General features: G+C 35.5%; 1 protein-coding gene across 1 annotated transcript in view; it reads right to left on the bottom strand.

Annotated features, from left to right (window-relative positions):
* Positions 1 to 225: 225 nt before the first annotated feature.
* The window catches only part of LOC121378199 (fas-binding factor 1 homolog), a 32707-nt gene continuing 17194 nt past the window's right edge, over positions 226 to 15738 (bottom strand). The window contains exons 14-31 of the mRNA XM_041506278.1: positions 15423 to 15533; positions 14927 to 14991; positions 14015 to 14127; positions 13052 to 13336; positions 12750 to 12857; positions 10988 to 11088; positions 10521 to 10568; positions 8785 to 8943; positions 7894 to 8001; positions 7189 to 7328; positions 6611 to 6729; positions 5923 to 6045; positions 5002 to 5145; positions 4379 to 4597; positions 3101 to 3238; positions 2673 to 2790; positions 1694 to 1854; positions 226 to 391 (exon numbers count right to left, since the gene is read on the bottom strand). Of these exons, the coding sequence (XP_041362212.1) occupies positions 311 to 391; positions 1694 to 1854; positions 2673 to 2790; positions 3101 to 3238; positions 4379 to 4597; positions 5002 to 5145; positions 5923 to 6045; positions 6611 to 6729; positions 7189 to 7328; positions 7894 to 8001; positions 8785 to 8943; positions 10521 to 10568; positions 10988 to 11088; positions 12750 to 12857; positions 13052 to 13336; positions 14015 to 14127; positions 14927 to 14991; positions 15423 to 15533 (2341 nt within the window). The 3' untranslated portion in view covers positions 226 to 310. The remainder of the gene's footprint in view (positions 392 to 1693; positions 1855 to 2672; positions 2791 to 3100; positions 3239 to 4378; positions 4598 to 5001; positions 5146 to 5922; positions 6046 to 6610; positions 6730 to 7188; positions 7329 to 7893; positions 8002 to 8784; positions 8944 to 10520; positions 10569 to 10987; positions 11089 to 12749; positions 12858 to 13051; positions 13337 to 14014; positions 14128 to 14926; positions 14992 to 15422; positions 15534 to 15738) is intronic.

The following is a 15738-nucleotide window of genomic DNA, read 5'->3' as shown; positions in this document are numbered from 1 at the left end:
GGCCATGAGAGTACAATGAAAATAGATCAGTTGTAGGGAAAATAGTACTGTTCTTGAAATGTTTTCAGGCCACTAAAAGATGCAGTATATGTGTTAAATTAATTTATAGAATATATATAATATATATATATATATATTGAGCATTTTTAGTCTATGGGAATTTTTAGTGCCACTTTTATTGGGAAGGGGCCCCATGTTTGACTCACAGAATGTTTTTTTACTCAGGTAGACTACACATTTTCTTCGGCAGTGTATGTCTGCTTTAACTTCCTTTACGCTGGTAACAGTAATATTGTCATGATGACTAGACTCAAGTCTTCGTTGGACTGTGGTAAGGCGAGTGACGAAGAGCTTCCAAAAACATGCTCTCTTCTTCCAAGTAATCTTTATCCTGTTGAAGACAAAACAAAGATTAGTCAGTTGTATGGAATACATGCCAAAAACAATGACATACGAGATGTAAAACAAAACTTAGTCTGTTATGGCTGTTACCATGTCAAAAAACAATACCTATCATGGGGTTTGAGCTGGACTCAAAAATTAACAGAAATTTGGCAAATTTCATCAGAAAATCTTAGCTACATTAAAGTAATATTTAGCAAAACAGAATTATATTTTAAAATAGCTATACACATACAAAAACAACACAGCTTTTGAAGTAGCTTTGGGTGAACTGGAAATGACATATATTTGCCATATTCAACTTTAAATCACATTTGGTGATTTGGCAAACAATAGTTTAAATGCTACTATCAGGCAAAAGCAAGATTTATAAAAACACCTATCTGTTACATAGCAATGGTCAGAAACATTCATTTTTACTCTGATTTATATACCTACTGTAACATCATAAAAACAGTAAAAGTTGTAAGGTCATAAACAGAGTACAAGTTGTAAGGTCATAAACAGAGTACAAGTTGTAAAGTCATAAACAGAGTACAAGTTGTAAGGTCATAAACCGAGTACAAGTTGTAGAGACATAAACGGAGTACAAGTTGTAAGGTCATAAACGGAGTACAAGTTGTAAGGTCATAAACGGAGTACAAGTTGTAAGGTCATAAACAGAGTACAAGTTGTAAGGTCATAAACAGAGTACAAGTTGTAAGGTCATAAACAGAGTACAAGTTGTAAGGTCATAAACCGAGTACAAGTTATAATGTCATAAACAGATTACAAGTTGTAACGTCATAAACAGAGTACAAGCAGTAAGGTCATAAACAGAGTACAAGCTGTAAGGTCATAAACAGAGTACAAGTTGTAAGGTCATAAACAGAGTACAACTTGTAAGGTCATAAACAGAGTACAAGCTGTAAGGTCATAAACAGAGTACAAGCTGTAAGGTGATAAACGGAGTACAAGCTGTAAGGTCATAAACAGAGTATAAGTTGTAAGGTCATAAACAGAATACAAGTTGTACGGTCATAAACAGAGTACAAGCAGTAAGGTCATAAACAGAGTACAAGTTGTAATGTCATAAACAGAGTACAAGTTACTTTCACTTATTTACAACACTATAAAAGATCCATTGCTGCTAATCAAAAAAGAGTAGCCCATGAAGTGGCAACAGTAGGTTTCCTCCCTCAATATCTGTGTAGTCCATAACCATATAACTGTAAATAAATTGTGTTGAGTACGTCATTAAATAAACCATTTCCTTCCTTCCTTCACAGTGCGCTATTGTTGTTGAATTTACCTTGAGAGCCTGTATTTTCCACATACGGATTGAGCGGTCCGACGCTATGGAGGACGTGATTGTCTCTATAGCATTTACCGAGAAATTCATACCAGCGTGGCCAGGAGTGACAGGCATCAGGTTGCTAGGTGACATCATTGACATGTTTACACCATTAGGCACTGAAAGAGAACAAAACTGTGACTGAACCAAATGATGTACCAGGAAACAAATACCAGAAGAAAAAAAGTCAAACAGAATAAATTCAATTGATTAGGATTTCAGTTGATATTAGTGGTGGATGTGGGGAATGTTGAATATTTTTTTGTTATGTTTTTGTTTTATTATGGGTTTCTCTTGCATATATTGTAATTTACAAATTGAAAAAAACACACGACTTATTCTTGGTAGAAAAAACTTTGAACTATGTTCAAACAGTTCAATTCATCATTGGGTCATATTAAAAAAACATTGGAGTACGAAGTAGGGATGGCAGTGATGACTTTCATTCCAGAGATGAAAACTACCAAACTACATGACATTGTACGAGTTAAAACAGATCCTATTGTAGGGCTAAATAAAGTTTCCAGTGAACTATTAAGCTGCAGTGTACTGACTTGTAATGGTGACACAAGACAACAACTTCAAAATGTCTGTCCATAATGAATTTTTTTTTAATAATAATGACAACAAATGTCGAATATGCATTGTTCATAACTAACAATTGGTGTAACAAAGGCCGTGGTATGTACTATCCTGTCTGTGGGGTGGTGCATATAAAAGATCCCTTGCTGCTAATCGAAAAGAGTAGCCCATGAAGTGACGACAGTGGGTTTCCCCTCTCAATACCTGTGTGGTCCTTAACCATATGTCTGATGCCATATAATCGTAAATAACATATGTTGAGTGCATCATTAAATAAAACATTTCCTTCCTTGTTCATAACTATTTACTGTGACTCTAAAATACTTCATCTTCAAGGAATTCATTGTTTACTTACTGTACACTGGAAGTGTCTGATTAAGGTCAGATCTCAGTGGGTTTCGACAGTTTACACATAATGAAGAATTTCGTAGATTCTCCAAAGACTTCTTCTCCTTTGATAGCTTCAACTTTTCCTAAAATACATACAAAAAAGGGAAAACAAACATTAAATTTTATCACTTTAAAATTTATATATTTTTTAAATTAATGTTCTTTTTATAGATTGCTGGTTTTGAAAAAAGGGTTTTAGTATAATGTAATAATTGAATGGTAGAACAAAAGTGGAAAAGGTTAAGAAAGGTGTGCACTTGTTGAGGACAGGCAATGTGGAAAAGAAATGAATCCACCTAAGGGAATCAGTATTATGACTCAAAACAAGAGGCCACACCCATTAGGGTAGATTGATGGTTTGTAGAATGTGGTGTAACCAGTCAAGAGATCAACCTGAGCTATGTGTTCCTCCATTATCTTGGAGTTCTGGATCTGTTTAGAGATTTCGTTCAGGCGGTGATTACGTTCAGCTTCAATCCGTTTAGCCTCCATGAGTGCTTGTTCACCCTCAGACCGGGACTTAGCCGACATCTGAAATAAAAGAGAAAAAAATATTATATTTCTTTTTAACACAACTAATCCCCATTGGGCTATTTCTTGTTCCAGCCAGTGCTCCAGTCAGTGTAACAAAGGTCATGGCTTGTACTATCCTGTCTGTGCGATGCTTCAAATAAAATATCTCTTGCTAGGAGTGGATCCAGGATTTTGTAAGGGTGAGGTAACAAAATTCTAAAAAGGGCAATTTAGTTTGTCAAAGGCAAATGAGCTGAGTTCCCAAAGGCAGCAAGATCTGTAGGAGAGTTTTCAGGGCAATTTAGTGTTGTATATTGTGGATGATGAATTTAAAACATGAAGTCATTAAGAAGGACACTTTCAAATGAATGGGACTGGGTCATGGGACCCCTGTGACTCCCTCTGGATCTGTCAATGCTTGCTGATAATCAAAATATAAAAAATGTCTTGCTGCTAATAAAAAAAGGTGGCAGAAGACTGTTTCCTCTTCCATTATTTGCATGTTTTTTTAAAAATATGTGCATTGTCATGTAACTGTAAATAAAAATGGGTTGAGTGGGTTGTTAAATAAAACATTCTTTCTTTCTTTTCATATATATTAAACCAACTGACCATAAAAAGGCGGATTTTTTTTTTTTTAATATTTGATATTTATTTAAATGTTACATTGAGAAAAGGAACAATAAATACCCCAATTATAAATTATGGCAGAAAACATCTGCTTTTACACAACTGGGATTTTTTGGTGCTTTTTTTAACTTGACCACACAACCTAAATGAAATTATATAAATACTTTGAAAACATAACCTCTACTTTTCACCCTTGCTCCCCCTCCCTTCCTCACATCCCAATTAATGTAATTACTAGAATAACTCTCACCTTAGCCAGAGATTCAATTTCTGTGGATCTCGGTTTGACTTACAGAAATTATATACAAATACTTCGAAAACACATCCTGTACTTTCCACACTATCTCTTCCCCAACATCCCAATCAATATATCTAGAATAACTCACCTTAGCTAGAGATTCTATTTCTGTGGATCTCTGTTTGACTTGCAGAAATTCTATACATATACTTTGAAAATACACCCTCTACTATTGACCATAGTTCTTCCCTCCAAATCTCAATCAATGTAATATCTAGAATAACTTTCACCTCTGCGAGAGATTCAATTTCTGTTGACCTCTGTTTGACTTGCAGAGCCAGGTTTGATATTTTCTCTTTCTCGTGTTCCAGGTTTGTTCTCTCACGCTCCAGTCGCGCTCGTTCTGCGATGATGCGATCCTCTTCTGATCGAAGCTCCTGCATCTTGGACGCCGATTTCGCTCGTTCTTCAGCTATAGACTTCATCAGAACCTCAAATTCTGCCTTAGCCTAAAATAGTCAAAACAGCAAAAAACTATTTTAATACATATGATATCATAACTCATCAAACAATGATTGTAAAACCACACTTTTTATATACATATACAAAACATATATACATACTTTTCAGAATTTATGAACGATAATCATTGCTCATTTATTTTAGATCTATATATAATGAAATATAATGTGTGCACATGGCTAAACATTTATGTTTATTATAAATTATTAAATATACAAAAATGGAAAAATCAATATGGAATTCAAACTTGATCTGTAACTCTATATGATAAAGTTACACACAAAATTTCATCTAAAAAATCTTGAGGCACTGTGGGGAAAAAAAAAGTCTTGAAACTATATGTGGGACATAGGGACAGTTCGACGGACAGATTAATCAAATATATCCGTACCTGTGCTGATTTAATTGCTTCCTGTTGCAACATCTCTCGACTCATCTTCTGGTCAACACTCAGTTTGGTTCTTTCTTCTGAGATCAGCCGACGTTCTTCATTCAGCTGTGACAGAGACGTCCGCTGTTCCTCCAGAAATGATGACTGAAAAGAGTACGATTTCAGTTAGAAATGAGTGGCATTAAGCCTTTGTTGCTCCAGAAATTACTAAAAACAAAGTGTGATTTCAATTAGAAATGAGTAGCATTAAGTCTTTGTTCCTCCAGAAATTACTGAAAATAAAGTATTATTTCAGTTAGTTAGGTAGCATCAAGACATTCTAAAAGTGAGAACCGAAAAGCCTGCAATTTAAGTTACAAACAAGCATTCTGAGAGAACTACTACGGCAATACATGTTCCCTACCGAGCCCAACAAATGATTGTATCTCCTAAAGGGCCATAACTCTTGTCAAAAATGGATCAATCCCACTAAATGTCTCACTTTGCCTGTAACTCTAAATGATAAAGTTATATACAAAATTTCAGCTCAATATCTGAAGACATTATGAAAATAAGTCCCGAAAACTCTATGTGGACAGATATGACAGATGAAGACAAAAACCTACCTCTTGTTGGACCGGTATGGCATTAAGATGTACCAAGACATGCTCTGTTTGTACTGCAGTCAAGTGAATAAAATATGTATTTATTAACAATAGGTATTTATATCGGGAAGTCGTCTTTTTATTTTTATTTGCTGTCAGACAAAGACAACAAATATATTGGCTGATAAATGTACCGTATAATCACTGCTGAGGTTAACAGTTAAAGACTAATAATTTGTGTCAAAGCTATAGAGATCAAAAGTATATATTATTAATTAAGTAAATTATCGGACATTATTAATGATTACAAATACTGAAATAACCAAGGGTGACTAACTCTGGTTTTCTCGAACATTTCTTTGTCTCTGGCCTGCTGCTCCAGCCAAATCCTGCGCTCTTCTTGTAGAGACCTCTGCAGAGCTTCGATACGATTCTGCTCCTGTTTCAACTTCCACCTTTCCTAACAACACAACAATTTAACGTTTGTAAATATTGCACATCTGCAGATAAAGTTATCGTCGGCTTCTTAGTATAATTGCCTAACTAATTTTTAAACCTTCTGAGGCAAATGGAATTTTTTTTATTATTATATAAACAGATAAAAATTCTTTATAAATTATTTGAACTAGAACAGATGGGTGGGTGGGTGGATGGATGGATGGATGGAAGGATGGAGGGATGGGATGGGATGGGATGGGATGGGATGGGATGGGATGGGATGGGATGGGATGGGATGGGATGGGATGGATGGACGGACGGACGGATGGATTCTAGACTGGCCACGCATCAGACAAAAGCTTAAAAGCTTTATCACTGTGTTACATCATGCCCACAGAATGAATGAATGAAATAATTAAATAATGAATGAATGAATCCATCCATCCATTCATCCATCCATCAATCAATCAAAATAACGAATTAATTAAAGTGAATACCACTAAACAAATAATGAAAGAGTCAGTGATTTAGTGACATTCAAGTGCTAATAAAGACTTCATCAGAAAAGAGTCTAAAACCAGACAAACCTCATCAAGAATCCTGGTTTGATCTCTCAGCTGAGTTTCCATCCGCGCTATCAGGTCTTCCAATCGTTTCCTCTCATTGTCATTGTCAGCTTCCTGTCGGTTCAAGCGTTCTTGAAGTACTAAACACACAAAATTATTTCAATTGTTTTAAGACATAAAAAACTATATCAAACTTTTGGAAAACAATAAACCATTTGTATATTTTTCATACTAAAATCCGAACTAGAGAAAATCTAACTAGTGAATTTCACTTGACACTGAATGCCCCTAACATTTTATGTTAACAGAGAATATCATAAAACATTAGTAATCTGTGACAGCAAAGATATTATCTAAGATATGATACTGCTGACTTTGACAGAATTAAATGCAATATTATTAATTAAAACACAAATTATATAAACATTTATCAAGCACACTCTTAAGTAATTAAACAACATAATAATATCACATAAATTATATCATTATCAATCATATTTTATTAACCAAAAAATATACACACACCTTTCAAGTAATTAAACAGCATACTGACACCGTAACTATTTAATTATTGATCTAATCACATCTCAAAAACTCACTTTTGAGTTGTTCGTCCTTGGATCTCAAGTTGATCTCCCGTTCGTCCAGCCCCATACGATTCCAGTTTTCTACCTTCTGGTGTAACTTCTCCAAGTCACGGGCATTTGACTCTATCTGACTGACTACAGCTGTTAAACTCCTATAATGTAAAATTGATAATAGCAAAATCCCTCCATAAAACATACCATACTAAAATTCAGCTATAAAATTGACCTCTCCCCCCACCAAAATATTTCCATAAAATGGACGATACCAAAACCCCTCTATAAAATGAAACGTACCAAACTTCCAAACAGTTAATCAGGCATACTTGTTTGGATGGATTTAACTGATTAAACTTAAATTCAGTAAAACCGGCCTCGGTGGTGTCGTGGCTAAGCCATCAGACATACGGCTAGTAGGTATTGGTTTCGCAGCTAGGTACCAGCTTTCACTCAGAGCAAGATTAATGACTCAGTTGGTAGGTGTAAGGCCACTACACCAACTTTTCTCTCACTAACCACTAACAACTAACCCATCGTTCTGGAACGACAGCTCAGATAGCTGAGGTTTGTGCCCAGGACAGTGTACTTGAACCTTAATTGGATATAAGCATGATTATTAGTATAAATGAAATGAATTGCAAACAACCAATCAGACATGTTGGTTTGGATATATTGAAGTGATTAAGCTTTCAATAAAAATTCAGTAAAACATGTATAAACCTGGACGTATCATTGGCATTGGCCACCGCATCAATCTCATGGTTTTTGGCTCGCTTCAGACGATCTATGGCTTCCTCATGCTCTCGCTTCAATTCCAAGATGGCCAGTCTGGAAAACAAAGTTGTACCGTCACCATACCATTCTGTAAATCATATTAGATAAATCAAATAAACCTGCATTAAGGAACAACTTGTCTCATCCGGAACACCTTTGATACTCATAACGATGGCTGCCCGACTCATACTTTACTGCAACAGAATATTTCAAGACATTCTCTGCCCCATAATGACTATTTTTAAGGTTTGTCTCAGTAGTCAGGAGTCAATTTAATGGTTGGCTGAACAGCCATAACCTTAAATTTGGCCAAGCAACCCGATTTCATTGTTGGAGTTGTCAATTAAATTACATTGGAATAACCTAATGATATTTAATTCCAGGTGGTATTAGAATGTCTCTCATTTGTTTTCCTATAAATAACATTTGCATTTTTCCCTCCTTTTTCTTGTTTGTTTTTTCTTTTTGCAAAAGAAATTGTGGCAACTCAGTGGCAACTTTTAAATAACCTCCAAATATCCTTAAAATGTGCCACTAAACCACAGAACTATCCAATACAATCTGAAAAGGAAAAGCAAGTAACATAACATTGGAAGTTTCACAAAAGGCATATATTATCATGCAGTTATTAAAAAAAAAAAGCTGATTAAAAATCAATCAAATTGCTCTAATTTTTAAAGGGGACTTCTCAAAGTGGCACAATAATACATTTTGTTAGCTATAAGATTGTAATCCACTGACATCTGTTGAAATGCAGCTTTTACAGGACAACAAAACCTCTCTGTTGACCACTTGGAAAATGTTTGTAATAAAATAATACGATACTGAGCATCGTACCGATGTTGTTCTTTGAGTTTCTCCATCTCCTGAGCCTTGCTGAGTTCGATCTCCTCCAGCTTCCGGTAGTGCTGCATGTTGAGGTCGGCTCGCTCCTGCTCCATCTGGCGCACACGAGACAGGTGCTCCTCCATCAGACGCTCAGTCTCCTCGAGCAGTCTGCACCAGAAACACATAGAAAAGAAATGTTTTATTTAACGACGCACTCAACACATTTTATTTATGGTTATATGGCGTCAGACATATGGTTAAGTACCACACAGATCTTGAAAGAGGAAACCTGCTGTCGCCACTTCCTGGGCTACTCTTTTCAATTAGCAGCAAGGGATCTTTTATATGCACCACTCCACAGACAGTATAGTACATCGTGGTGCACTGGCTGGAACGAGAAATAGCCAAATGGACCCACCGACAGAAATCGATCCCAGACCAACCGTGCATCGAGCGAGTGCTTTACAACTGGGCTACGTCCCGCCCCCCAGGGACAGACAGAAACGAAGGCTTGTTTAATGATAGCTCAGCATATTTCAAACTATTACTGTGTGGCGTCTACCATATGGTTATTCAACACTTGGTCTAGTAATGAACGAAAAAATTAAAGAATGAAAGAATGAATGAATGAATGAACGAAAAAAAAAAAAAAAGTTTATTTTGTTTAACGACACCACTAGAGCACGTTGATTTATTAAACATCGGCTATTGGATGTCAAACATTTGGTAATTTCAACATATAATGAATGAATGAATGAATGAATGAATGAATGAATGACACCCTAGCACACAAAATACCCAGTGTCAAACAAATGTAAAAGTTATGAAGAAAACCCGCTGCTACTGTATACCCCCACCACCACCAAAAAGGAAAGGAATGTTTGAATAATGACATCTCAGCACATTTTAAACCATTACTATTTGGTGTTTAACATGTGACAATTGGTTTAGTTATGGAGAAAACCCACTGCTATTGTTCACAAAAACAAAAAAAAAAAAAAAAAATAAAAAATAAAAAATAAATTAAAAATACATAAAAAAAGGAAAGGAATTCTGATTGACGACATCTCAGCACATTTTAAAACTGTGGGTATTTGGTTTTTAACACTTGCAGGGCTAGCTCTGGCACTCAACAAATTCGCCAATTGTGAATTTCAAAAACAACTGGCAAATTTTATTTTAATTTGGTGAAATAATTAAAACCCTGGTTTTCTGCAATTGTTGAAGTTTAATAGATAATTTGGTGAAATTTTCTGCCGACCCAGAGCTAGTCTTGACCTGGTCTACATGACAATATATACCATGACCTTTGAGATAGCAGTAGTGGGGTACTTTTGAGACAAAAAAATAAAATCAACAATTCTAAAAAGAGAAAATTGATCTTACAAATCCACTGCACTTCTTCAGCTGAACTCTACCATTAAGCTCCATCACACCGACAAAATTAAAAATGTTCATGTGTTTTATTCTCATGTATGAACAATGCAACTCGTTAAATGGCCCACCTGCATCCACCTCACAACTTCCCCTCAACTCAGATACAGTAACATCAAAGTCTGTTTGGTTTAATGACACCACTAGAGCACATTGATTTCTTAATCCTTGGCTTCTGGATGTCAAATATTTTATAATTCTGACATATAGTCTTAGAAGAAACATTTTTCCATTCGCACTTCCTCATAACCCCCACTTTTATATACTTAAAGTGACAAACAGAGACAATTTAGAGCCTATAGCCAACAAACCTGGATTCTTTTCTGTCATTAGATTCACTCAATATCTGCATCCTTTTTCTGAAATAAAAGGATAGACCTATCACAATAAAGACGTGATTTTTGTTTACATAAAACTACTAGAAATTACAAAATTATTTTACTACATCAGTTACTCACTTATTTATTAAAATTTAATGTAAAGTACAGTTAAACCTGCTCTAACAGCCACCTGTATTAAGTAGCCACTTGTGCTAAGAGACCATATTTTAATTATCCCAAATATCTAATATAGAGCAAACTGACCTGCATTAAGCAGCCACCTACCACCAGAGGCCACATTTTGATACTCCCTTTAGCAGATGCTTAACACAAATATGACTGTATTTCTGAAAGTTTTTAAAGACATATTTTAAGATAATACATAGCAAGAAATAAGACACACACTGAATGCATAGAATAATTATTAATTCTAAAATAAATGGACGGTGTGTACATACTTGTATGAGTTTTCAACAGCCAGAAGTTCTTCATCGTAACGCTTCTTGGTGCTTTCTAACAAGGACTCCGCATAACTCTTCTCTATCTCCAACTTACGAACCTAAGATAATCAACCGACAAAAATATATAAATTAAAAAAAACTATGGTGGTTAAACAAGGAAGGAAGAAAGGAAGGAAATGTTTTATTTAACGACGCACTCAACACATTTTATTTACGGTTATATGGCGTCAGACATATGGTTAAGGACCACACAGATATTAAGAGAGGAAACCTGCTGTCGCCACTTCATGGGCTATTCTTTTCAATTAGTAGCAAGGGATCTTTTATATGCACCATCCCACAGACAGGATAGCACATACCATAGTCTTTGAACGTACCAGTTGTGGTTCACTGGTTGGAGCAAGAAATACTGACGGAGGTCAATCCCAAACCGACCACGCATCAAGCGAGCACTTTACCACTGGGCTACATCTCACCCACGGTGGTTAAACATGACTTAAGCAAACACATATGGGTTTATTTGAAAACAAAGAAAAGAGAAAAGAAAAAAGGAAAAGAGGCCAATTTAAAAAGATAACTGTTTAATACAAAACAATTTGGAAACATTATAAGAGGACTCCTTTAACCAGGCAGCTAAGTAATAGAGGAAGAAAGGAAGGAAAGCAGGTTTTATTTAACAACGCTCACAAGATATTTTAATTACCGTTATATGGTGTCAGACAAACGGTTACGAACTACAGAGATAATTAGGGAAAACCTCTTGCCATCACGCAGTGGGATTTTCTTTCTGATGAGCAGCATGGGATCTTTTATATGCAGCATCCCACAGAAAAAAAATGGTACAAGAAATAGCCAACTGGCCTACCAACGGGGATCAATCAGAGACCCAACATGTATCAGGCAAGTATTTTACTACTGGGATACATCCCATCCTTCGCTAGGTAACAGCAGGGCTTCTAGATTATGGTAGCCCCACTCCCATGGCTAGTGATATTCAATGTTGGGCTAGTAAATAACTACTATTGCCATGCCCAACGGCTACTGAATTATTTTTGGTCAAATGTTGCAGTTAAGTCTATTTTGTAAATATGAATATCCTGCCCCCACCCCCCAATGTTAGTGTTTTTAAGCTCGATCTCCCTCTTTAGGTGACATATCTGATTATTACTATTATTTAGTAAAATTTTATTAACTTAAAGAGAAGTAGGGCTAGTGAATTTTTAATCGTGGCTAGTAAATGTTTTAAATCACTGATCCCATGGCTAGTGGATTTAAAAACAATTCTAGAAGCCCTGGGTAACAGAGGTGGCCATTTAAGAAGGTTTGTAATGTAATATACAGACATGTATGCCAGATGGTTTTGGATTGGCTTGTGTAGAATACATGGAAAAGTGGACCTCCTATAGCATTTTAAAAACACTTTTAAATCTGTGACAACTCTTGTTATAAGTGATAAAAAAAAAGTGTTATGGAAATGCATGTAAATGTGTGCCCCAATGAATTTTGCCCTATTTTTGACTAAATACTTTTTAAAAACTCTATATATATTAATATTTGAGACTGATCAACAGACCAAAGTCTATGTTAAGATCTTTCCTTACATTTTTACATGAAGTTCTTAATTCACTGTAAAAAGAAAAGAAAAGAAGAAAAAAAAATTCAAATACTGATAAAATTCATTTATTTGATTTGATTTTAGTAATTTTGAATTTGTATGCAAGCATCCAACACAAAAGCCAACTCTCATCAACAGACTTACCAAAGCATACGTTTCTGCTGTAGAACCAGGAACACCACCAGGAGGAATATTTTGATACGGAAGAGAGACCGGTGCTTGGTAACCACTGTCAAGTGCATCTTGGTTTGGCTAGGAAAAAAAAGAAAAGATTTTCAGTTATGACTAAAAACTATTTTGGTTCAAAAGGTGTGTGGAAAACATTAATTCACACACACACACACACACACACACACACAAAAGTTATAAACTTGTACCCTCTCAAAATGTTTTTCATTTAAACTGAATACAGTAGTCAGGTTAATATCACTGGTTTCTTCACTTACAGGGAAACCTGGTGCTTCAAGCTGCTGCTGCAGGCTACTCCGCATTCTGTCCACCTCAGCCTGCTGCTGATGCAGCTGTTGTTGCAGTGCATGCTGCTGCGCTAGCTGCTGCTGCATCTGAGGTATCTGCGGTGAGGTGGAGGGCTGTAGAGAGGTGGGTGGAGGGATCTCGGCTTGCAGCGAAGAGGTCATCTGGCCTGAGCGAGCCTTTAAACCAATCTGAGGCATCGGTTCTTGTAAGAAGCTTTCCAGAATTGAAGATTTTTGGGTAGTGGGTCCCAGAGCCTAGAAATATATGAAACAGAAACTTTATGTTACACTGTCAGTTTGACTATGGAATGAAAATATTGGATGTCATTGTTTTCATATCAATTGCTGTTAAATTTGGGTTACTTTTATTTATTTTTTTAGATGTCACAAGTATGTAATAAGGACAAAATTATTTTTTGTTTGAACATCACAAACATTTAAGGATGATGAGATGAATGATGAAGTTGCAGTATTTCCACTAGGCCTGAAAAAAACAATCGCAAAATGTATATGCCAGCTTTCTTTTTTTTTGTTTTTGTTTTGGGTTTTTTACAACATTCCACCCTATGGATCCAATACTATGAATTATTTTCACCTACATACTAAAAATGTTTTAAAAAACCCCACCATAAATTATGTTTAAAATTTTTTTTATTAAATTCTAGGTAGGACTGATTCTCGAGAAACACAATTTAATTGTTAGGCCCTACATGGGAGAACTGTGCTCCACAGTTGCTATCAGTTGAGTTATCTCTGTATCATCCAAAAGCATGGTACACGAAACCTCCAGTGCCCCTGCCAGGTAAATACCCCCATTTGAAGTCACAGACTCAGGAGACACACAGAGTAGGTAAAAGTGTATGATTTTAGAGGTGCACCACTGGAGTCTGTACTGGAATGAAACATTGCCCATTGCTTCACGCTTGATGTTACCTGTGTGTGCTGAAAATCTGTATCTGCTGATTTCACCATACCAGACTGAATGTTCTCACCACTCCCAAGAGACTGATCCAATTCCTGGGATAGCCTCCTCTGACTTCTGTGTGCTGTAAAATATCAAATACAGAATAATCAGATACTGTTTGCTGAATAAGTCAAATGAATCGTACAAAAGGGGAAGTCTTTATAGGTGCTATATTGCAGTACTAGATGGGCATCAGATAATGTATTTGATAATGACAAAAGTATATAAACATATATAACTAATCTAATTATTACTGTTTTGTAAACCTATAAAGATTATACAGAAAGAACTTGACTCCTGAAGATTTGTAAACCTATAAAGATTATACAGAAAGAACTTGAATCCTGAAGATTTGTAAACCTATAAAGATTATACAGAAAGAACTTGACTCCTGAAGATTTGTAAACCTATAAAGATTATACAGAAAGAACTTGACTCCTGAAGATTTGTAAACCTATAAAGATTATACAGAAAGAACTTGAATCCTGAAGATTTGTAAACCTATAAAGATATATACAGAAAGAACTTGACTCCTGAAGATTTGTAAACCTATAAAGATTATACAGAAAGAACTTGAATCCTGAAGATTTGTAAACCTATAAAGATATATATTTCATTACTGCCACATTTTTCAAGACTTCCATTATGCTGAGATTATGTATTCATAATGATTATTTATAATGTCGTCTTTATTGTTTCATATTTTACATTAATAGACAATTTCCAATAAGGCCCTATGCTTATAAAACTTTTTAAATTCTGGAATCATATTTTCATAATGCCATACAAACTGTATGTAGCAGTTCAGATTTGAGTAAAGTCTAGACTTAAAACATAGTAGAGTGTCTGTTTTTAGTAGCTATATATAAATTTAATTTTACCAGACTGAGAAAGACGGGCTTCTTGGATGGGTTTATTTCTACGTCGCTCAACCGGCTGTTGCATACTGTAAAACAGAAAGACGACAGATACATTTTGTTATGTAGAAGAACTCTAAGACAATACTGTCTGCAGTAAATTAGCCAACAGCTTTACACACACATTTTAGTTATATCTGTATTAAAAAGACACATTTTAATAACTGTTTACCAATATCTTAGCGTACATAAGAAATCAGCTACATCGTGTTTATTATCTTCGAAAGCACAAGGGCTCTTTGATAAAAGTAGGTGGCTATATTTACCGAGTGCAGTGCCATGTATGGTGGTAAGCATGAAAACTAAGTGACACAATTTCAGTTCAGTATGTCAGACATTGAAAGAAAAAAAAAGGTTCAGAAAAACTATATATGGCACAGACAAACATAAATTGTATAGTCTCCTTCGAATGGATCAGTAGCTGACTAATAACAATAAGAAAGTAACACTGTCGACTTACACTGCGGTGGAAACATGAGTCGGGGGAGATTGAAAGAGATCTCCACTTCCAGCAGTATTAGAGAACACAGACGGACTTTCACCTTTAAAGACTGGAGATTCAGGCTTTGTCCTATTCGTAGAATTAAAAAAAAATATAATAATCAAATTATGGACACAGACGTCCAACAGACAGGCAGATAGACTGACAGACCGACTATAAAACCAGTGATGAAAGTGGGTTACAAAAAGAAATCTGGAAATTCTAATATTGATGATCGGGTACTCAGATTCAAGCTTCAATTAGCCAAACAGCAAGAATGGCGATTGATTTATAA

This window comes from Gigantopelta aegis, chromosome 8, assembly GCF_016097555.1.
Source record: "Gigantopelta aegis isolate Gae_Host chromosome 8, Gae_host_genome, whole genome shotgun sequence".
In the NCBI taxonomy this organism is placed as follows: Eukaryota; Metazoa; Mollusca; class Gastropoda; order Neomphalida; family Peltospiridae; genus Gigantopelta; species Gigantopelta aegis.
Note: the sequence above shows the minus strand (reverse complement) of the source record. Positions and strands in the feature narration are given on the sequence as shown.